Source organism: Colletotrichum abscissum (genome assembly GCF_030869225.1).
Source record: "Colletotrichum abscissum strain IMI 504890 chromosome Unknown Scaffold_4.1, whole genome shotgun sequence".
NCBI lineage: Eukaryota > Fungi > Ascomycota > Sordariomycetes > Glomerellales > Glomerellaceae > Colletotrichum > Colletotrichum abscissum.
In genome coordinates this window covers 1628620-1650232 of record NW_026850320.1, presented here as the reverse complement: position 1 = coordinate 1650232, position 21613 = coordinate 1628620, and the positions used below count along the sequence as shown (strand labels likewise).

Genomic DNA, 21613 nt, shown 5'->3' with positions numbered 1-21613 from the left:
TTGTATCGAGTCTATATAAGGCTGCTTGAACTGTACGCAAAGTACTGTCTATCCATTGAATAGACAATGGTTCAACATACAGGTCTTCACATAAGGCATACCAGGGAAGGCACATCGATCATAACGGCCCGGTTGATGGCTTCCACGTGGGCCTCTCACTATGGGTCTTGTAGGTTCCCAAGATGGATAGTCACGTTCTCATGGGGAGCAAAATCGAAGAGGCGGATATAACCAACCACATCTTCTTGTTTTTGAGGAGAAGTCTGTAGGTTCTCTAGGTTCTAGAAGGCAATGTTCATGTTAAGCAAGACCGAACGGAGTTTCCGTTTCAAAGTTGAGTATGTGCTGCTCAGGGTAACACAACACCATAGAAGAATGCAGAGTTGAAGAGATGAACATTCAATCAGTTAGGATAGACCTCGTGATCGGCTCTATACGGCGAGGACCACGAACTTGGGTTGGAGAAGGAGGAGAAAGTCAAAGAGGAGTCTTATCAGCGGTGGGTCTTCCCCACGACCGGGATGTGTCACCCGGGCCGCCTGTTTATCAATTACCCTGCAAAGCAAATGTGCGGGGACATTCCAGTCTCTGCCATCTCCCATCTGCCACCCATTCATCCATGGTTCAAACCCATGCGAGCCCATATCATGCCGATAAGACGGGGGGCTGAATCCTTAACCACTTATCGCCTCAGCATTAACGAGCTATCTTCAAGTCCGAGTCCAACCCGAAGACCCCGGATTACAGACAGAGCATAGACTAGGCTGGGTCAACTACCATAGCGACTGAAATTCCCCTAATGGAACATGCCTCCCGATAGTAGCCTCATACATCTTGACGACTCATACATCTCTACGTACGGGAACAATACATTTCATTGACGCGTCTTGGATCATCCTTCACTGCGGAGCCCGTCCCCTCCCCTCCGGGAACCCACCCTATCGCAGCAACGCCAGCCTCTACCCTCTGGGGCTTCTTGACGTCTCCCTTGTGGTGATGGACGATGCTCGATATGCCAAACGAGCACGCCAGGCCTGCGAGCCATGTCGGTACGGAGGATCCGTAGTTCTTGCTATTCATAAGACTCTGACAACAATGATAGTCGCAAGAAGTCAAAGTGCCCAGGCGAGCGTCCTACATGCTCATATTGTGAGCGACTGGGACAACAATGCGTTTACAATGCGCCTGGCGGCGAGGTGCCAGACTCGCAACTCACAAAGCACAACAGAGAGATGGTTCGTTTTCCAGTCTAGGTTTGACTTGAGTATGCGACGGTGCTAATTCGAGGCCCGCGTCGTTAGGAAACCCGACTCAATAGTCTAGAGGATAAGATGGACCGCTTGATCCAGCATCTGAGGTTCGCCAACGTTGTTCAGGCAGCACAGTAGCAAAAGCAACTCACGTTTCTAACTTGAAGTAGTCCTGTGTCACATCATACCCAACCATCCGTCGCGTCTCGCCATGTGCTCTCACCAAGACTCAGCGTATCTGCAGAGGAAGTAGGCCCAAAACCAGACTCAGCTCCGCCAGCATGGAGTCCTACGTATGTAAACGTCAATCATGCAATCGATTCCATTCTCATCCCAAACATCTGCTTATACTCGACAACCTAGAAGCCCATCAAGTGCCGCCGAGGCGCAGTTGATGGACACAGGGCGTCGCTACCTCTTATGGTTCCACGCCCAGCCCATCACCCTATTCGCCGAGGAGACCTTTCTGCATTCTCTCGCCTCGCGAGATCCAGAGCTGATCCTATCGCTCCAAGCCCTGGTTCTACGATGTCCGCCAGGGTCCCTCACGAGCCAGATCAAACAGCAGGTGGACGACCTCGCAAGATCGGCCCGCCGCATGGTCATGGAGCGAGTCACGGAAGGGCGCGTCGAGCTGTCGACGTTGCAGTCACTATGTCTCTTGAGCATGTTTGATTTCGCCAGTAAGCGTTCCGAAAAGAAGTCATTCCTTCATCATCATCATCATCACCTAGCTGACATGCCCTCGTAGCTGGTAACATTATGCAGTCCGGGCTCAGCATCACCACGGCGAGCCACCTCGCACACAGCATCCCACCAACAAACAACCCCAACAACGCTCAAGAAAGGAACTACTGCCTCAGGACAATCATCGTCCTCCAGCATCTCCAGGGCTGCATAATGCCCGCCCCGCGACTCATGGGCGCCCTCCCGGGCCCCTCCTCCACCAACAGCGGCTCTCACGTCCTCGGTCTCACAGCATACTGCGGCATCCCAGAGTACAACCTCGACGACAACCCAGACAAGAACATCTCCACCGTCGCCTCCGACTTCTGCGTCGTCTGGAGAATGGTTCGTGTCTACGCATCCTCCAAAGTCAGCCCCGACGCACCACCGCCCTGGGACTCTCGCTCCGATTACTCCATGGTGCTGCAGAGCCACCACGACATTGACTGCCGAGCGCCACAGAGGTTCCGCTTCGCAACGAACCGTATCGATCAGCAGAGTCCTGAGTCTCTACAGGCGCAGCGGCAGTATTGGATTCCATTCCTCTTCAGCCAGTTCGTCCACGAGACTATCCCGTGTCTCCTGAACCACCCTTTCCTGCTGTCCATGCGCCTGCGGCATTTCCGACACACCATACCCGTACATTTCATCCAGCAGTCTTTTGAGAGTATGAATCGGACTGCCGGCTGGATCATCTTCTTCTTGGACGTGATTGAGAAGAAGTCGCTGCCGGTCATGGACCCGGTCATGGCGCACTGCGTCGTCATCGTGGCGACGATTCATCTACAGCATAGTTTCGTCCATGATCAGGTACTCAGGAGCAGAGCAAAGTCAGGCTTCGAAAAGTGTATGAACTTTTTACGAAAAACAGGAGCCGTCTGGCCAAGCGTCGCCAACATGGTGCGTCACCCTTTGCCCCTGTCCAAGTTACACTCTCAACTCCCCATAGACGGAACTTACCATTTCCTAGGCAGGCAATCTCCGACGCCTTCAAGACAGCGTCGTAATGAAGTCGCCTCCCGATCGCGGCGACAACACCTCCCAAAACCGCTCATTCTCCATCAACACCCAACTCCTCTGGGACCTCCTCATCTACGACCGCGCCTGTCGCCCCGACGCAGGCTGGGACCAGTCCATGTTCGGCGCCACCCTCCGCTCCGACGCCCGCGAGCTCTCCACCGAGACGGGCGCCGCTGAATTTGACCTCGTCGGCTCAGCCGGCATCTCGGGTCACAAGGCTGTGCCCAACGACGTGGGCGTGTACGCTCCCAATGACGACATTGCGCCTGTGTCGATTGCGGAACAGGCCCCAACATCGTCGCACTTGGTCGGGCAGGGGTTAGGTGATATGGGGCCGTCGTTTGAGGATATCTTTTTCGAGGGCGTAGGACCGTTTGGGGATCAGTCGAATCGTTTTATTGAGGCGAATGATTATGGAAGAGCGATTGATGATTGGTTGAATCTTGAGAATTAGCACATTATCATGACAAAAAGCTGTACAGCAAGAACGACTCTATTTCCATTCACAGTCCATCACAATGTCTTCGTGCCCGTTAGATGATCTCTTAGTGTGATCCTTGGTTGCTCCCAGTTCCAGCCGAAATATCCATATCGGCCTCAACATCGTTCTTGTGGCGATTCCAGAATGTCTTCATCTCCTGATGATTGGCCCAAGCATTATCACCAAAGGCTTGGGAACGAAACCGGTCTGGATGTAAGATCACCTTACAGGCAGCACAATTCGAAGTGATCATTCTGATCAACACGCCAGAGAAGTCGCTAATCAATTTGTCTCCTTGCGCACCCAAAATCAAGGCTTCATCCAAACTCGCGAAGTGCTCAACAACAAACGAAACGCTAGTCTACAATATGACGTCCACTGCTCTCCGTCGATGCTCACCAAGCCAACCCCTCAATCTGCCCCTGCCCAGCCCCACAATCAAGACTCCGACAAAACGACACATCCTCCCCCGTCTTGTCAGAGACATCATGCTTGGGCGTCGCTGGCCAAATCTCGCCGCCCTCCTTATCTTCTTGCTCCTTGTGCCGCATCACAAGGTTCCGCGTAATCTCTTGGAAGAAGAGCGGTCCCTTCTCTACGCGCGGGTGGAGCTCCCCGTTCATGAAAACGCCCGCGTTCAAATTCTTTTGCGCGCCGTTGCAGAGGTCTTTGTCTTCGCGTAGAACCTGCTTGAAGAAGTCCGAGATGTAGTTGAAGGCTTCGTCGGTGGCTCTGTTGTGGCGGTAGACTTCGTATTCCATCTTGGATTGGGTTGATGAGACCGGGACGCAGCGTTGGATGTACATGAAGTCTGGACTATGTAGACAAAATTGTTAGCCAGCATTCTTATGTGCTTTGAAAGCTTGTGAGTCGAGGGGGAGGGATTCTTACGTGACAGTCATGGATGCGTTAGGGTAGAGGTAGCAGCTGTGAATGCCCAGACCAGGAACGGTCTCCTTGTCGACGTTCCAGTGCTGAATCCAGTTTCCTTGCGTTTCGACCCAGTACCTTGTCAGGTCAGTGGTAGCAGCCACTGCAGGGTGACCAGTCTGGCAATGATAGCACTACGTTTTGATATCACAGTCAGCCTCAAGATCCAGAGAACACCCAAGCTCTCACAACCTAAGGATAAAATTTGCAAACGTACCTCATTGTAGTTATCGGCAAGCGTCTTCCAGTTGTAATCACCCAGCATGTCCCACGTGTGATCAAAGTGGTAGTCATCCAAATTAAACCCCTCCAACCGCGGCTGCGTATCCACCTCGGCGAAGAACTCCTCCCACGGTACCGACGGCTTCTCCGCGCCATCCAGATTCACCCAGATGAAGCCGAGCTGATCTACATGTACATGGACCTTGAACAGACTGTTCTTGCTTTTATCGAACGAGGGCAGCTCTTGGTACTTGGGCGCCTTGGCCAGCTTGCCGTCGAACCCATACGACCATGCTAATATACCAGGGTAAGCATTGCACATTCTGACCGATAGAATCTTGCTGAATAAAGTAACTTACCGTGATAGTTGCAAGCAAGCACACTCATATGTCCGCTGTCCTTCTCCACCAGGGGGTACGCGCGGTGCCGGCAAATGTTGTGGTGGCCCCTGATCTCGCCCTTGCGGTCCTTGACGAGAAAGAAGTTGAATCCCGCCTGGGTAATCTGCACAAAGTCACCCGCCTCGACGAAGCGCGCCTTGTGAGAGACGAGCATCCACCGTTTAGAGAAAATGGCTCGCCTCTCTAGCTCGTACATGGCTGGAGAGCGGTACCATATCGCGGGCAGAGCACGGACGGCCTTTGGCTCGTCGGGTTCCGTTGCAGCGGAAGGTTTGCTGAGGCCGAACCAGCTCATGTTTCCAAAGATACGCTGGGATACAAGATAGAGAGATTTTGGTATAAGTCTAGTTCAAAAGACTTTGTTAAATAAGCTCCAAAGTATGACAGGCAGTTGGACTGACAAAATGCGAAAAGAAATCTCGTCTTCAGCTCACGATTATACTAGCTTGCGGAAGATGTTGCAATATTCACTATTTGTAACAGTATACACAATCCCTGTTCATGATAACGACTCCGCAGTCCGGAGTCTACTCCATCGCTGTGAGGTATGCAATGGGGATCATCCCTTCGAACGTCGGAGTACGGAGCCGAGAAAGTGGGGACGGACCGGGCCTCCGGATCCATCTAATCGGGTGGATTACCCCGATCCAGGAGATAAACGTCCTTGTCCACCTCCGTGGCGTCCCTATCTTGAGCCATTGAGAAACTCTACGCCTATCGGTTTGTTATGATTGTCTCACATTCGATCTGCTCAGAGGATATGGAGGTTTGATGTTGCAATGGGAACGACGCCCGTACAGTTTGTTCTTATCTGCACTCCGCGCATCACACGGGCCGGTTCCGATCACTCTAATCACGCGCAGCCATCTCTGGCGCTGCTTGTCCGCATCATGCAATGACAGTCTCTGGACTTATCAAAATACCTTACCTGCATTAAACTTTGACTTGTGACACTACATCATTGGCATATCAAACTTATCTCTACACTTTCTGATCTTGATTCTAAGACTCTCACAATCTGGCACCTGCAATATCAATCCCCCTTGCAAACTTGATCAAAATCCATTGTGACACCTAGCAGAGGCTCATGACCTTACAATGACGGCGAATGGTAAAGTAGAACCGAATGCCAACGGCAGCACACATCACACCGTCAATGGTGTCAATGGCCGTCTGAATGGCAGTTATTCGGCGGCAGAGGCACCACACAGCACAAATGAGACCTCATCACATGTCCATATCAACGGCACCTCCAACCGTGTCAACGGTAGCTACGTTGATCAATTTGACAATGACACCCCCAAAAAGGATCGCCAGCGGCTTCGTGTAACCATCATAGGTGCTGGGTGAGTAGACAGACCCATGGAATATGAGAGAGAATCTTGGCTTATGGAACTGTGACAGAGTATCCGGGATCTCGATGGGTGAGTCTCGATGATTCTCACTGGCTACTGTCGATCCCGTGACTGACCGCTCTAAACCACAGCCTACAAACTTCAAAAGCATCTCAAAGACTATGTCGAGATACATATCCTTGAAAAGTCACCAGAACTTGGCGGGACTTGGTTCGAGAACAGATACCCAGGTTGGTACCCCCTTGATATGACCTGCAAAGCTGACTTCGCTCACTTTCCATAGGCTGCGCATGCGATGTTCCAAGTCACTGCTATCAGTTCAGCTTCGCGCCAAATCCCGACTGGTCACGGTTGTAAGCATGGCATGTCTTCGAGCAAGCAGCATCCGGTAAACTGATTTTATCACGCAGCTATGCTTCATCTCAGGAGATTCAGGCTTATCTTGACGGTGTAGCACGCCATTTCGATCTGCGCAAGTTCATCAAATTCAACACAACAGTGACCAAAGTAGAGTGGTCGGAAGATTCCGGCACATGGTCTGTAAACACCGCGGATGGATCAACGCTCGTATCCGAGATTCTCGTCAACGCCAGCGGCATTCTCAACAACTTCCAAATGCCAAATATTGAGGGATTCGAGAATTTTGCCGGCCCTGTGCTTCACACAGCCAACTGGGATTCGTCCGTAAACCTGAGCGGTCAACGAGTCGGCGTTATCGGGGCGGGCGCGAGTTCCGTTCAACTGCTCCCCGAGATCCAAACAGAAGCTCGCAAAATCAGTGTCTTCATCCGAACACCGTCGTGGATATCTCCGCCGGTAGCCCTGCCAGAGGCCAATCGTCCCGGACACACATACGGCATAGACGAAAAGGAAGCGTTCAGAGAAGATGAGAAGGAGTATCTCGAAACCAGAAAAGGTCTAGAATCGCAGTTCAACGGAATGTTCCAGGCCTTTTTCAAGGCGAATCCAGAGCAGAGAACTATGCGCCAGCGGTTCGAGACGAGAATGAGGAGTCTCATCCAAGACAAGACTTTGCAAGACCAGCTCGTCCCAAAGTTCGAAGCGGGATGTCGACGGATCAACCCAGGGGAGAGGTATCTACTGACACTACAGGAGCCCAATGTCGAGCCGGTGTTTGACGGAATTGAGAGAATCACATCCAGCGGTATCGTCGCGGGTGGTGTTGAGTACCCTGCCGATGTTTTGATCGCTGCGACAGGCTTCAACACCTCGTTCCGACCTCGTTTCCCGATTCTTGGCCGCAACGGCGTCAACTTGCAAGATCTGTGGGCTGAGGAGCCAACATCATATTGCGGGACTGGGGTCTCTGGGTTCCCCAATTACATGGTCTTCCTAGGCCCCAACACACCAATTTCAAACGGAAGTCTCATGGGTACGTCGTCTTTTGAGTAGATGTCATTGTTGTTGAGCGACGACTAAGTAGGTCCTTCCAGGCCCCATCGAGGCGACGGGAGATTACTTTATCAGAATCCTCTCAAAGGTCATCAGACAGCGCGTCAAATCCTTTGACGTAAGACCAGAAGCGCAAAGCGACTTTGATAAGCATACTCAAGAGTTCATGAAGAACATGGTGTGGACGGGCACATGTCGCAGTTGGTGTAAGTAAACAACAACCTCCGAGCACCAACCGCGCTCTCAACTTGAGAAAATTGCAATCACTGACAGTGTGTACAAATAGTCAAGAAAGGCGTCACAGGAAAAGTCAGCGCCCTCTGGCCAGGAAGTTCCCTTCACTACATGCAATGCTTGGCTGAGGACCGGTGGGAAGACTACGACTGGCGCTACGACGGTGAAAGGTACTCGTACTGGCGCGGGGGCTTCTCCTGGATCGAGCAGCCCGAGAAGGATCCACTCGGTATCGACCAGCGGGAGTATGCGACGTCCATGACTACCATCCCCCACAGGGCTTCTGATCTCAGCTTCTACCTGCAGAAGGCCGAGTCTCTCCCGCCAGGAGCGGTTGCGTTTGTCCCTCAGGCTCACGAACAGAAGCAGTATGTTGAAGAGGACGTGAAGATAGTGAACAATTTGGAGGGGTCTGGAAAGAAGGATGTCTCAGATGTCGTCAAAGACCAGACTTGTGCGTCTGCTCAGAGCATTCAGAACATCGAAGCTCTCAGACCGAGTGTTTTGGTCCCGGTCTAAGAGGCAGGCGGTCATAGATGATTCCTTACATTTGCAGCTTCCTTGCAACCGCGATCGGACTCTGTTAGCATAGAATTATCGGAAATACTAGAAATTAGAGGAATGATTCTAAAGTATCTAGCAACAGCTGTGGCGACCAAGTATTTTATGGATATGAAGTAATGCCCAACACTAGAGGGAATCTACAACAAGATATCTAGGAGAAGAAGGCTCACCACCGAGGGGTAAGCTGTGAAGCGTCAAGGGAATTCGGGGCGAGTAGTTCCTGTGGACATGGCCAGTGTAGTCAAATCTTTGATTCAAGGGTTCGATTTTGTTCCGTGTGTCTGTGAGTTTTACCAGAGGTAGAAAGGGTAAACGAAATTAGTCGTCGGATGCTCGTCCATGTTAGCAAGAACATTTTCAAACTCCATAATTTGCTTACAGGAATTCCGTTGCCTAATCCGGCTCAAGAGAATCAAGACGATGTATCGCGGTATCAAACAGCCACGCAGAAGTCTCAGGGCTTAATGAAGAATAAATCGAATTAAGCCCTCCAATTTTTGAACCCTAATTCAACTACGATTAGGTATGGTTCTAACCAAGGCGGCGATTATATGCTACTCAACTCGTGGAATTGGTGTTTTCCACGTACCAGGAACCAAATCACGTCTTACACGCCCAAGAGCCCCCCCATTGGAGTTTATATCTCCACCCCCAGCAAATCATCCCAGTCTTACCCCAGACTTGCCAACCTCGCCAGCAATTCACCCACTTACAATTGATCATGTCCTAGCTTCACCAAAATCAAACCACATGAATCTCAACGTCGTACCTAGATGAACAGAGTCTCACATTCAAATTCATACATCATTGTCTGGACCGGAACGCGGTCCGGACGTGTGTCATTGTGCAGGACGAAAAGTCAAAGTGGGGACGGACCGGTATCTCCGTGGCCCACGGGGACGATGAACCGCATTTCAAGGTGTTCCCACTCCACCACCATCCATCCCCTCCAAACCCCTCCATTCCCCCGCCTTTTGTCTCGACAGACAAGACTAGTTATGGCCTGGCTTGCTCCCACCGATGGCGGGCAACGAAGTGGTAAGCAAAGAAATTTGCCGAATTAAGTAATTCTTCCCTGCCCTTACGCCCCAGAGTTGACATATCACTTGAAATACCTACCTCGTCTTGCAATACGTACCTACATGCTCCGAAATAGACAGACCCTGTACAGAATAGAAGCTTGGTCCCTTCCTCTCCTCTCTTAATCCACCTGAAATCATCCATCCAAGCGCCATCTCTCCCGTTTTGACTAACACCCATTCCGCACTTCACGAGGCTCTCAGAACAAGCCATGGCTTCATCAATGGAAGTAGAATGCTACCTCCTCTCATCCAACCCAGACGCCCCGAACAGTCCCCTCCCCGTAATCCACTACAGAAACGTCCTCCCGGAACCCTGGAATGAGGAGTCGGTGACGGAGTTCCTGACCCGGAACCGGTGGGAGAAGAGGGTGAGTCTGTCATGATCACATCACAATGTGCAACCTAGACCTCAACTTTCCTTTTCCGCTACCTTTCTCTTTTCAAGATCTCTCATCACCGTCACGATAAGTGCCTCGGATATCTAGGGAGAGTAAGACATCCATTCTCAACTGACACTTTCGCGTCCCCGGCAAAAGGGTACCTGGGGCCACATCCCCATCCGCCACTTCCACCCAAATAGCCACGAGTGCTACGGTACGTCCAACTAAACCCATCACCCCGACCAATATTCTTCCATTCCCTCCCATACCACATCGACTTGATATCGAGCCGCGAAGGAGGAAGCTCTAGACAAGTATCTGATCATCACAAAGGCATCTTCAGCGGCCACTCAACGCTCCTAATCGGCAAAATCAACGAAGGCACAGGGCAAGAAATCTCCGTATCGACAGGCGACGTCATCGTCCTCCCCGCGGGCACGGCACATTCTTGTCTCGAGAGCTCGGAAGATTATCGATATATCGGCGTCTACCCCGAGGTCAGTCTATTTACTTCTGTTCACGCCCTCCCTATCTACCTATTATTCTCCTAACACATCCTCCGTCTTAATCATGCTACTCTGCTCCCTTTTCTCCTCCATGGGGATAGACCAACTGCCTCTAGCTTCATCTCATGTTCTCCCTAGCCGCAGGACACAAACGTGCTCGGCATCTAGCTAACACTATACACATAATCTAGGGTTGTCCAAGATGGGTGAATGAGATGGGCAAAAAGCCAGCCGGTACTTTCAGCCCCGTCATCAGAGATGTAGGCATGCCGGAACGGGATCCAGTATACGGAGTAGACGGGCCGTTGATGAGACTCTGGCATCGGAATGTGCTAGCAAAGTTGTAAAGAGCGGCGATGGAGATAGGAATTCATTTGTCACGATACACATGATATACATCACTCACGAGAAACGTCACGTAACTTGGTGGGAAGGCTAGTCATTCACCCATATGTGAGCATGCCGTGATAGTTGGTCTGATGCTACCCACGCCTCGATCTAGACCTCTGCAATCCTTCTAATCTTCATGCGTCTTTCCTCATCCCACTTCGTACAAATACATGGACAGGTACCCTAATGATACCAAGGGGGCTCGTCTCTACCCTTAGCCCCCGATTACACACGATACGCAACAACAAGAATTTGATAATACAGCAGAGTAGGGGGTTGTGTACTCAGAAAAGTGGTAAAGCGTTTCAAGGTCAGTCATCTGCATCGTCACAAGCTTCACGTTAAAATCCGCAGGCAGCGAACATAACTAAGCGTTAACTCGTGAGGTGTGTGTGGTACTGAAGAGGAAACAAGAACTGGGAAAAAGAGTAAAAGAGGAAAAGAGACATTAGGAAATATTCCTTTGCGAGAGTCGCCCCTCGTATGCGTATGATGCATGCCAATGCAGTCGTCATCGTTTCCCAAATGCCATGTTCGTGATCCTTCCTTCGCCGGTAGGAAAGAGTTCAAAAGAAAAAAAAAAGGAAATCCTAGCTGCCCTGTTTTATACGCCTTTGCGCTCCGTCTCTCCATGCTATCCCACTGTGGTATCATTCGCCTGGTGGCATAGCCAGGTCAATTACGATCAAATGTAGTGCGCCCAAAGTTGGCAGCACAGGGTTCACAGCGTAGAGCCGTTTGCTCGACTTTACCATAGCTCTATTAAGAGCTCGCTTTACTGAGTAGTGGCAAGCTTCTGGAGAGCTAGCAAGACACCTAGTCACAATTAATACTTGAGTACGAAATTGAGCAGAGGGACAATCAACTTACCGCTCACACCTTGTGTCAATGTCGCACCGGCCTCAGTGTTGCGGCTGTGCAAGCTGACAGTTACAACATCCTCGACAACCTTGTCTTCTCCAAGGGCGTTGGCCCACTTGAACACCTTTTCATCCTCACGCCCGTCACCAACGACCATGAGGAAGTCAACAGGGCTCTTGTGCTCCGAGTCAGGGGCCATGTGGACGCGGAGATCATCAAAGATCTTTTCTGCCGCGGTGCTCTTGGTCCAGTCAATGGGCTCAACGACAATGGAGCCATCGAGAGGAATGGCGTGGACACGCTGTGCCTCGCATGCATCGTTGACATGACTGGCACAGTCTCCAGCCTGGCGGGCCGCGGACTCGTAATCCTCGGCGCTCTTGTAGTGAAAGATCAAGCTGCAGCGCCGCTCTTCGATTTCGGCACCGGGGGTACGCTCGAGGAAGTAAGTCATGATGGACTTGACGGACTCTTTCCAGCTGGAAATCTGCTCTCTGTCCGCCATCTCCTGCCAGGTGTTCTTGCCGCAGTCCTTGAGGAAGCAGCCGTTCTCGGCAATGAGACCGAGGTTGGGTACGCGGCGGAACAATCGGTCGAGCTCTTCCGGGCGGCGGCCGGACATGATATAGACGGTGTTGCGCTCATCGAGCAGAAGCTCGTTCAAGACATCCAGGGTACGCTGCTCCAATTAGACTTGTTAATAAAGCAGAGGTTCTTGAAAGGATTCTTACCTGAGGGCTGACAGGGATGATCTGGTTCATTGGGCCCCAACTAACCAAAGTGCCTTCATAGTCGAGGATAAAGAGGCGTCGATTGCTGCGAGAGTATCGCTGAGCCAGAGTGTTGATGTTGAGACGCGGGACCGAAGTTTGGTCGTGCTTGTGCTGCTCGTCGTATACGCGATCGAGGCGGGACAAGAATTCGCTGAACCAGTGCGATCCGGTGTGGTGCATGACGGCCGAGTAAAGCGCAGTCCAGCGGCGTTCCTTTTCTTCGTCGCCCATCTCGAGTGCTGTCTTGATCGCGTCGGCGCATTGGCGGTAGTCCCAGGGGTTGACCGAAAGCTCGTTGCCGCCAAATAGCGACGATGTACCAGTGAATTCGGACAGAATTAGCGAGCCATGCTTCTTCTCGGAGAAGACCTCGCCATCCTGGCAGAAGAGATACTCGTGCGATGTCAAGTTCATGCCCTCGCGCTGGCTCGTGATCATCAGCGCATCGGCCATGGTCAACAGGGCAAGGTACTGGGGGTAGTCGATATCCTGCTTCAAGTAGACGACGGGTTGGTAGGCCAGGTTGGCCCAGGAAGAGTTGACTCGGGTGACAATGTCGCTAACAGTCGCATCCAAATCAGACTTTTCGCTACCGGAGAGGGCGACTTGGATAAGGACAATCTTGTCGCGCCATTCGGGATTCTTGTTCAGGAACAGCTCGTAGGAAAGAAGCTTCTGACGAACGCCGCGAACGTGGTCGAGCTTGTCGCGAGCTACAATGAGCTTCTTGCCCTGGTAGCGCTCCTTCATGATCTCGACCCATCTCTTCACATCGTTGTCGCCGCGGTGTTCGCTGAGGTTGACAGGATCAATGCCGATGGGCAAGTTAACCACGTCGACAAAGCGATCCTCCAACTGCAGTCCATCAGTGGTTGCTTCGACACTCAGCAACCTGCTGCAGGTCTGCAAAAAGTGACGAGTGTACTCGTGGATTTGGAAGCCAATGAGATTGGCACCCAACATACCCTCGAGAAGCTGCTTGCGCACGGCCAAGCATCTGAAAACCTCGGAAGAGGGGAAGGCAACGTGCAGGAAGAAGCCAATCTTGGCGTCGGGCAGCTTCTTGCGCACCATGCCGGGAACGAGCAGCAGGTGGTAGTCGTGTACCCAGATAACGTCGCCGCGCTTCCAGTTCTTAACAATCTTGTCGGCAAAGGCCTGGTTGACGTTGACGTAGTACTTCCATGAGTGATCCTCGAAGGCCTTGCTCTTGGGGTTGTCGGGGATCTGGTAGTGGAAGACGGGCCAGAGAATCTGCTTGCAAAAGTGCGAGTAGTGGCCGTCAAAGTCCTTGTCGGAGCAGAAGACGGTCAGCATGTCGTGCTCGGTGGCGAGCCTGTCCTCGATGTCCTGCTTCTGCTGGGTACCCTCGAGGGCGTCGGTGGGCATGCCGAGGGTGCCAACCCAAGTGTATTCTCCAAGCTTGCCATCGCGGGCAGCGGCCTCGGCGGCGTTGCGCAAACCACCGTTGCCCTGGTCGGCGTTCATAACGCGCCAGTTGGCGTGGGAAAAGACCCGGTCATGGCTGTCGCTTCTAACGAGCGGTCGAGGCTGGGTGATGCCCTGACGACCAAGTTCTCTAGCCTTCTCGAGGGTGCGACTGTGCTCGGCGATGAAGGCAGGCGGGGGCGAGCTCGCGCGGGACTTGGGCTGGGTGGCTCTAGCACCCCACTTGGGAGAACCTTTGTCGATTGGCGCACCACGCTTGCGCTCTTCGTCGGGGAATATACGGAAACCGTCCTCGTTCGTGAAGGGATCTTTCGGGACAACGTCTTCGGTCGGGGTAATGGGAGGTGTAATGTCGCGGATCGGGTTGAAGAGACTGGGTTGGTTGTCGCCTTCGGTTCGCTGGGACTTTTCGGACTTTTTGGCGCGGCGCAAAGGGTCGCCACGTTGAGGCGTTCCGGGGAGGGCGAAGTGGACGGTTTTAGGGAGAAATCTGGACGTCGGCAAATTAGTTCTTGATCTTGCATGGCAAGGCGCTCAAGATTGAAGCCCAGCAGCCGGTGGGAGTCTTGGATGGTTGCATGAGAAGTATCTGCGCAGAGGGGGGTATCCTGGCAGATACTTCGTTGACGTTGATGTGACGGAAAGGCAAGTAAGGCAGACATATCATAATCTTGAGACGCAGGAGAGCTTACAATGATGCGATAAATACCGTCATGTTGGGCAATCTGGCTAGTGGCTAGCCGTCTGTGTCGTGTGAAAGTGGGAAAAGGCCTCGGGGAGGTAGATGGTCCGGTTTGGAAGAGGCCGCCGAGTGATGGCAAGGGATGGAGGTTGAATAGAAGTTGACGTGAAGGTCGAGACGGAGGAGACGGGTAGCTACTAGCAGCTTTTCGTAGGGCAGAACATGTGGGAAGAGTCGAAGTGGTGTGTGGTTGAAAAGATCAAGTGAATGTATTCTGGGTTGAGAGGTTTCTCCGTTGTCAAGGCGAGGGAGAGGAACCGAAGGCGAGGTGACGTTGTTCGTTTGTAACAAAGTACCTCTTGCTGAGAAAAAGCCCTTAGAAAAGGACGGGATGGTGGATGAACAGACGGAGGGTTGTGTGTTTGTGGCTGAGGTAAAATGTGGGAGAGCAGTGAGAGGTGATTGGATTGATGCTTGTCTCAGACACAGCCGTAGGTGAAATGTGAATGAGGATTCCTTTAGGTCAGGTAAGAAAAGTGAGGATGTATGTAAAGGACTGGAAGATGAGGCGAGGGAGAATTTGGAAATAAAGAGCTGCCGGGAGCTGTGCAGTTAGTTGTAGTTGCTGCTGTGGCTGCTGCTGCTGCTGCTTGCTGTGTTGCTGGGAGCTGCGCAAAATGTACCGTCAGCTTTGAGCTTTTTTATTTTCTTGGTTAATCAAGTGCTGGTCCTTGTCCCCGGACCAGCCAGAGCCTGAGCCTTGCGTAATGTAAAATAGCACTGGCTGACACTGGGCTGGGCGGAGGCGCATGCGTCAGGGAAAACACAGAAAACGGTTGGGCCAGTGAGCGATGCAGCTGCGAGGAATCGATCGGGGTGGGTAGAGGGGGGAAAGGGAACGGTGGAAACAGAAGAAGTGAGGATAGGATGAAGGGTACGGAGTAGTGTTTGTGTCTGTACAGAGAGTACCGTGAAGCGTTTGTCTTGTGTTCTTCTTCTTTCTTCTCCACGATGTTTCGGCATGCAACGTTTTCTCGAGAATATTCCAAAGTGGGGTGGGAATGCCGCTCTCTCGGTCTTTTTTTCTCAAACTTTTTTCTTCTCTCACCCTCAACCCTGGGCGAAAAAAGTCACGATGAGAGGGTGGGATTGGACGGGATGGGATGGGACAGGACAGGACGGGGATTGTACTTTAGTGCGAGTTTAAGGTGAGGATGAAGTGGATGTGGTGTGGGCGTGGTGGATGTTGAAATTTGACTGGACTGTCACTGACCGGGAGAGCTGCAAGTGTGAAAATGTGGATGGAGCAGCGGGATTGGCCCGGAGGGAATTGGACGGACTCGACTGGGGTGAAGGCTGATGATGATGGGCTGGTGGATGGTCCAGGGGTGTGGAAGCTCTCGGGATGGATTGCAACTGCAAGAGCCTGGAGAGCACGGGAAGTGGAATTGTGAGGATGAAATGATGAAAACCGTCTCCTTGCTGTGTACATACTAAAGGCATGGGCTGGGGAATGACGGACTGCAATGAAGCAAGCGTGGTTTTTGAAGGTGACGCCATTCGCGGAACGGCCCAGCCCACTCACTTATTCTCTCATTCACTCACTCATCCGATTTTCTCTCTCTCTCTCTCTCTCTCTCTCTCTCTCTTTCTCTCTAGCCCTCTTACTCTTAGATGACCGGCTGTTTGAGGCCACGAGTGAGATGAGAGAGCGAGGTAGAAAGTGAGAATGAGATGAGGGTGAGGATGAGGTTGAGGATGAGAGTGAGAGATAAATCTGGCCGGGAAAGGAAAGAACAAAACAACAAAGGTGGACGGGCGGGAAGCAACTGCCAACGGGCGAGGAACGTCACTGACGTAATGAGGAAACCGAGCTACGTACCCTGGACTCCTAAGCCTTGAGCCTTGAGGCGACGAATGCGAGTGGGAGCTAACGCAGTGCACGGAGACGTACCGTCGACAAGTCGAGACTGCGCAAAACGAGGCTAATGCACGCCGTCTACCAAGACGGAACCGGAGAGATACTCAGAGTCGATGTGTACCTCTTCGTATTGCAGGATAAGTGCTGGACAAGAGAGAGCCTGGAGAGGCAGCTGCAAGATGAGATGCAGCGGGCAAGGTAGACGGGACCTCGAGCCTAGAGATAGAAAAGAGGCTGCCGCTAGCCAGAGAAGCTACCTTGATTCGAACCGGCTATGCGCTCCCTGCGATTGGTAGGTATTCGTATGGTAGATTGTACTTTGGGTAGCTCGTCCGTAGCTTTGGTTGGATTTTGTTGGCCTTTGAGGCTTGCGTGGTGGTTGTGGCGGTGGTGCTATGTTGAGAATCCCGTTGGACCTGTCTTTTTTTCGATTCTTTGAGGAAATAGGATTGTAGATTATTTCCCCTGATTTTCTAATCTGAGTATGTTTCGCGTTTCGGGTCTGGTCATCAGCGTCCTTCGACTTTTTCTTCGCGGCGTCAAATGTCGTTTTAAGTTGGGCGCCCCGGGGTAGGGTGTTCCACGTCGCAACAGCGATGCACCCTCGACACTGGAGACCGGGTGAACGGCTAGGTAGACGGGGGGAGCTCGACCTCGAGCGAGGGAGGGGTGGGATTGGGAAGTGTGGATGGGTTGGGTTCAATGGGTTGGCCAGCTGCAGCCCTGGCAGTCGACAACTGAACGCACGTGTGGAATGCGACGGACCCGACGGGCCCACGACGGAGCAGACGTCCGGGAGAGTGGACGGCGATGTTCAGAGAAGGGCGACGAAGATGATGAAGTGGACGACGATGAGGCCGAAGACTGGAGAAGATGGAGGGACGCTGAAGGTTGGCGGTAGTGCTGACGACGATGCTGAGTTGTAGTGGATAGCTTTAGGAGGTTTTGTTCCGCCACAGGATCCAACTACACGGAGTATCTTGGTTTGCAGATGCTCGATGAATTCTGAGCTCTAGAAGGTGACGGAGATGGCCCAGGGTAAATCAAGGAAGAGCCGAGAAGACCAAAGAGCTAGTGTGGGGAACGAGAGGACGAGGGACGGGAAGGGAATCGAAGATCGGGATGGCAGGAGACTTTTAACTAGTCACACCCTCACGGCTCGGGGGTGATACTGCGTGGAAGATGGAAGAGCATGATTGAAGAATCCAAGGGAACTCAGTGATCTTGTCCCATTTTCCATGTCTGTCCTGTTCTGCCCGTCCCTCCTCCACATCGCTGAGTGTGAGAGATGCCTCTTTCATCCTACCCTAACCACCCCCCCTCGAGATAGCATGCAACACCATGCCACGCCATGCAACGGACATTTTCTACGGTTCCAGAGCGAGCGGGCGATGGGGCCCAGGCCAGCCGCCGTCTCGTCTGGGAAAAGCTCAATGTGAGAAATGCAACGTCTCTCCTTCTCGGTGAGGCCTCTCCTTATCCGCGTCTACTAGGTAAAGAGGAGGAAGTACAACTGTGTACATTGAAGTTGGTGTTGCCCATCACTTGTTGCTGTTGTAGTCTGACAACTTGACAAGCATGTTTCCCACCAGAATAGAAAGGAAGCTTGTCGCCGTTGGTGTATCATCCCCGAGCAACACGACCGAAACAGAATCCTACCTCATGCGGGAAGAATTGGAAGAAGCCAGGTGCCGCGATGGCTACTACCGGAACGGATTCGCGGTACGAACATCACCACCCTAGCTAGACCTTTGCCTTACTCCGTCCAGTACGTATCCGCAGAGACACCTCGGTTTCCGTGCCGCTGTGACTTTTCAGAATCTTGGGGCTGACAGGGATGGTGATGCTGCCCATCTTCCCTGGTCAGTGGTCCCAAGGCAACGTCAGGGATCCTTCGGGAATGACTGGACGGAAGCCACAGCGCCGCCAGAAGACTGGCCAGTTTCGACAGCCATGTTCCTCATTTACAGGCACCTAGCGAACCACCAAAGGCTGCTCCGTAGCTGACCGGACGACCGAAAGGTTTTCTTATCACCCCAGGGTTCAAGACATTGAGACACGGTGGCGTGCCAATGATTGAAGAAAGCCAAAGCTGGGAAGCGCAAAAGACAAAAAGGCAAATATGACTGATGATGGACTAATGATATGTCGTTCCCTCAAGGCCGACAGGAGCCGTGAGTATGACCTTTATCGTCCATCATCAGCCGGGACTCACAGCATCACACTGCGAATGGTCGGATTCTCTCATTTGTGACTAAAAGAACTCCCTTTGGTCAAGCTTTCGGTCTGAAATTCCAACATGTCAGACTAGGACTGGCCGGCCTGGACTGTGCTCACTCAATCACTCACTCGCTCATTCACTCCCATCATGAACAGCACGAGCCAGCAGGAAGATGATGCGCTTCGTGGCCCTGGGTTGGGTCTGCTGATTTCATGTTGCCATCAAGATTGTCGAGACAAGCCCGCTTGCACCCCTTGTTACCTCGTTCAGTCCGCCTCATTCAAGCTGAAGGGGCATGAACTGAGACTCATGTCATGGACGCTCTTTTCACCAGTGTTTCCTGCCTCTCTCTCACCCCTCCTGTCACGTCAATCAACCAAGTGCAACGCGCCGACAAGCCACTGCTATTTGGTGAGGTACACTTGCCGGATTGGCGCAAACGGGGAGCGGAAGGGGCCTCCCTCGTGGAAACTGGAGACAAAATACAACCATGCGTCGGCCGTGGCTGCTACAAGAAACATCCGGAAAGCATCACATCTGGTCTGGCAACATCACGTAGTCTTTCGCTTCTGACGTCTCTCTCACATCTTCGTCCAGTCTCTATCATCGCAGCCCCCTCTTCTTCTTGGCCTTCACCTTGACTCCTCTTTTCTCCTTTGGGTTCGAATGAGGGGGAAACAAAAGACAAACACTAACACTAAACAATACCACCACCACCAGCATAACCATCACTACGACCACCTTGTTCATCTTTCTTCAGCAGCAGTTCCAACAAATCATCACTGCCAGCCAGCCACCACATCGCCGCTTAGTTTTGCCCGACGAGATTCGGCAGAAGCATCGATCACCACCACCATGGCCATCACCAGGTCCTCCAATAGCTCGGCGATACTACCGAGCGAGGACGTTCCCTTCCCTGAGAGCGTTGCCGCCCACCAACCTGGCGCGCAGACAAGCGTCGTTCTACGGTACAGCACGCCTGCACATCAACATCGACGCCGCATATGCACCTCGTGCGACCCCAGCACAGCCCGATATTCAGAGATAACCTGGTGCTTCGCCTTACGACGAACAAAACCCTTTGGATTGACGATACGCCACCCTGGGTAACCCATCCACTCGCCGCCCATCGCGTGGCCACCCTTTGACCACACGTCTAAGCACGCCTCGCTGACGAAATCCTCAAAGCTGAGATGAATGATTTTCCGGGCGGCTGTTTGTCGCCTGCAGCGCCTCCGATAGACAACTTTGAGATCTTGTCATCGTCGTGGAGCATTACGTTATTGATCCATCTGCCGTCAAGGAAGACTCCCTCGTACCACCGCCAGAGAGCTTCAACAAACATTACTACGGGCCACGAACTAACATCGCATATTCCCCGGCAATGGTAATCCGAGAGCTTGTCCCCTGGCCTCCGTTGCCCACGTTAGACCTGGTGCAACGCGGAACCCCAAACTCAATCCATCATGCAAGCTCTTAATTCCACCATTTTAGGCTCTCAAGCAATGCCTGGTTGGTGTCGCCCAGTGTTGGGAGAGCTCTACAACAAGCTGAACAAAAGACAGCTTGGGACCAGCAGAGTCTTGATTGAAGCTTGTGCAGTTTGACCGAGCGGCCAAAGCAACCTCCCAAACATTTATTATTATTTTTTTGGCTCCCATGTCATGCTTCTACACCTTGGGTGGAATCTCTGGCTCTGGCCGGGTCCCCGGTCCCTGTGGAGTTGGGCTCGCGTTCCACGTTTTTTGTCTTCTTCTTTTCTCCTGCCTTTCTCCCCCTCTGTTTCTTCAACGCTCAAAACTTTTAATGGACCATTCTGATATGGAGCAGCTTGTTCATGTGACAGGAGGCCCCCCTTGAAACTAAAAAGGGACTCGGGGAGAGCCCCAACTTTGTCTCCATCTTCAAAGATCTAGTCAATCACCCGGCCAGTTCGGCCCAGCTTCCCATCCACCTTCATCCACCGAAGCGGGCGTGGCTCAACGGTGCCCACTTCGATCTTGAGGTTCGGAGAGACCACGGCGCGGGGAAACTTCGCTCTGGGTTTTCGGGTTCCGTCAGGATGCGTCTTGTGAAGAAATTCCACAGGAACCCATGTCTACCCTCTACAGGCCCTATCATCGTTCAGGCTATCGCCCACTCTCACAGTCATCCTTAGAAGCATGTGCTTCCTGCAACGGTCCCAAAGGAGCGACTCGCCAGCAGATATCCAGGCAAGCCGTAACCTCGTCTGCCCCAACAAGGCGGAGACGGCGAGGGCCCGACAGCCTAGAGCACCGAGAGGTCCGAACCTGAACCAGGACGCGTGTTGCTACAAGTCTGGGCTATCGTGCAGCGCACCTGGGGGCCTGTACTGGTGTGTCGACTCATCATTACCTCCACGAATTCTTTGGAGGCCTCGGGAAATGGTTGAGGAGCGACATTGGCCCCCTTGTTGCTGCTTACCATTCTTCACGATGCAGCCACAACCGAAGCGCGATATTACTGAGCCTTGGTCCCTGGAGTTGTTAGTCCACACATTCACAACAGTGCCATTCGCGTTGGGCAATATGCCATTGCCAAGGGTCGACGCACTCGCAGGCCTTTCACTGCAACGCCGATCGGCAACTAGTACGGCAATATAAGCTCGGCTGTGAGTCTCTCCTATCGCTATTCGCTTTGCTTGTCAACGTTTAGGTTGGGCACCAGAACCAAATATCACCAAGTAAGAAATGCCTCAACAGCGGCCGTTCAGCCGAAGTGGCTGTGACTC

The 21613-nt window shown here is 52.5% G+C and overlaps 7 protein-coding genes across 7 annotated transcripts; 5 read left to right on the top strand and 2 right to left on the bottom strand.

Annotated features, from left to right (window-relative positions):
• Nucleotides 1–806: 806 nt before the first annotated feature.
• On the top strand, nucleotides 807–3450 carry CABS01_02481 (uncharacterized protein; the record flags this gene model as incomplete). The annotated part of the gene is made up of 8 exons (XM_060535859.1): nucleotides 807–856; nucleotides 948–1049; nucleotides 1103–1235; nucleotides 1302–1357; nucleotides 1421–1543; nucleotides 1614–1933; nucleotides 2002–2876; nucleotides 2947–3450. The coding sequence occupies 8 exons, from the start codon at nucleotides 807–809 to the stop codon at nucleotides 3448–3450; spliced, it is 2163 nt and encodes a 720-aa protein (XP_060396164.1).
• Nucleotides 3451–3872: 422 nt separating this feature from the next.
• On the bottom strand, nucleotides 3873–5325 carry CABS01_02480 (cytochrome P450 oxidoreductase; the record flags this gene model as incomplete). Its single annotated transcript, XM_060535858.1, has 4 exons — nucleotides 3873–4293; nucleotides 4369–4541; nucleotides 4625–4923; nucleotides 4989–5325. The coding sequence occupies 4 exons, from the start codon at nucleotides 5323–5325 to the stop codon at nucleotides 3873–3875; spliced, it is 1230 nt and encodes a 409-aa protein (XP_060396163.1).
• An 803-nt stretch (nucleotides 5326–6128) lies between these two features.
• CABS01_02479 (uncharacterized protein) lies at nucleotides 6129–8551 on the top strand (the record flags this gene model as incomplete). Its single annotated transcript, XM_060535857.1, has 7 exons — nucleotides 6129–6376; nucleotides 6435–6454; nucleotides 6517–6615; nucleotides 6669–6738; nucleotides 6796–7778; nucleotides 7840–8004; nucleotides 8085–8551. The coding sequence occupies 7 exons, from the start codon at nucleotides 6129–6131 to the stop codon at nucleotides 8549–8551; spliced, it is 2052 nt and encodes a 683-aa protein (XP_060396162.1).
• Nucleotides 8552–9887: 1336 nt separating this feature from the next.
• On the top strand, nucleotides 9888–10911 carry CABS01_02478 (uncharacterized protein; the record flags this gene model as incomplete). Its single annotated transcript, XM_060535856.1, has 4 exons — nucleotides 9888–10046; nucleotides 10215–10272; nucleotides 10392–10555; nucleotides 10756–10911. The coding sequence occupies 4 exons, from the start codon at nucleotides 9888–9890 to the stop codon at nucleotides 10909–10911; spliced, it is 537 nt and encodes a 178-aa protein (XP_060396161.1).
• An 818-nt stretch (nucleotides 10912–11729) lies between these two features.
• On the bottom strand, nucleotides 11730–14752 carry CABS01_02477 (glycosyltransferase family 20; the record flags this gene model as incomplete). Its single annotated transcript, XM_060535855.1, has 4 exons — nucleotides 11730–11770; nucleotides 11825–12494; nucleotides 12547–14527; nucleotides 14730–14752. 4 exons carry the CDS (start codon nucleotides 14750–14752, stop codon nucleotides 11730–11732), a joined length of 2715 nt encoding a protein of 904 aa, XP_060396160.1.
• Nucleotides 14753–16753: 2001 nt separating this feature from the next.
• CABS01_02476 (uncharacterized protein) lies at nucleotides 16754–16936 on the top strand (the record flags this gene model as incomplete). The annotated part of the gene is made up of 1 exon (XM_060535854.1): nucleotides 16754–16936. The coding sequence occupies one exon, from the start codon at nucleotides 16754–16756 to the stop codon at nucleotides 16934–16936; it is 183 nt and encodes a 60-aa protein (XP_060396159.1).
• A 1055-nt stretch (nucleotides 16937–17991) lies between these two features.
• CABS01_02475 (uncharacterized protein) lies at nucleotides 17992–19909 on the top strand (the record flags this gene model as incomplete). Its single annotated transcript, XM_060535853.1, has 6 exons — nucleotides 17992–18133; nucleotides 18238–18362; nucleotides 18459–18502; nucleotides 18802–18814; nucleotides 18952–19055; nucleotides 19582–19909. 6 exons carry the CDS (start codon nucleotides 17992–17994, stop codon nucleotides 19907–19909), a joined length of 756 nt encoding a protein of 251 aa, XP_060396158.1.
• Nucleotides 19910–21613: the final 1704 nt, after the last annotated feature.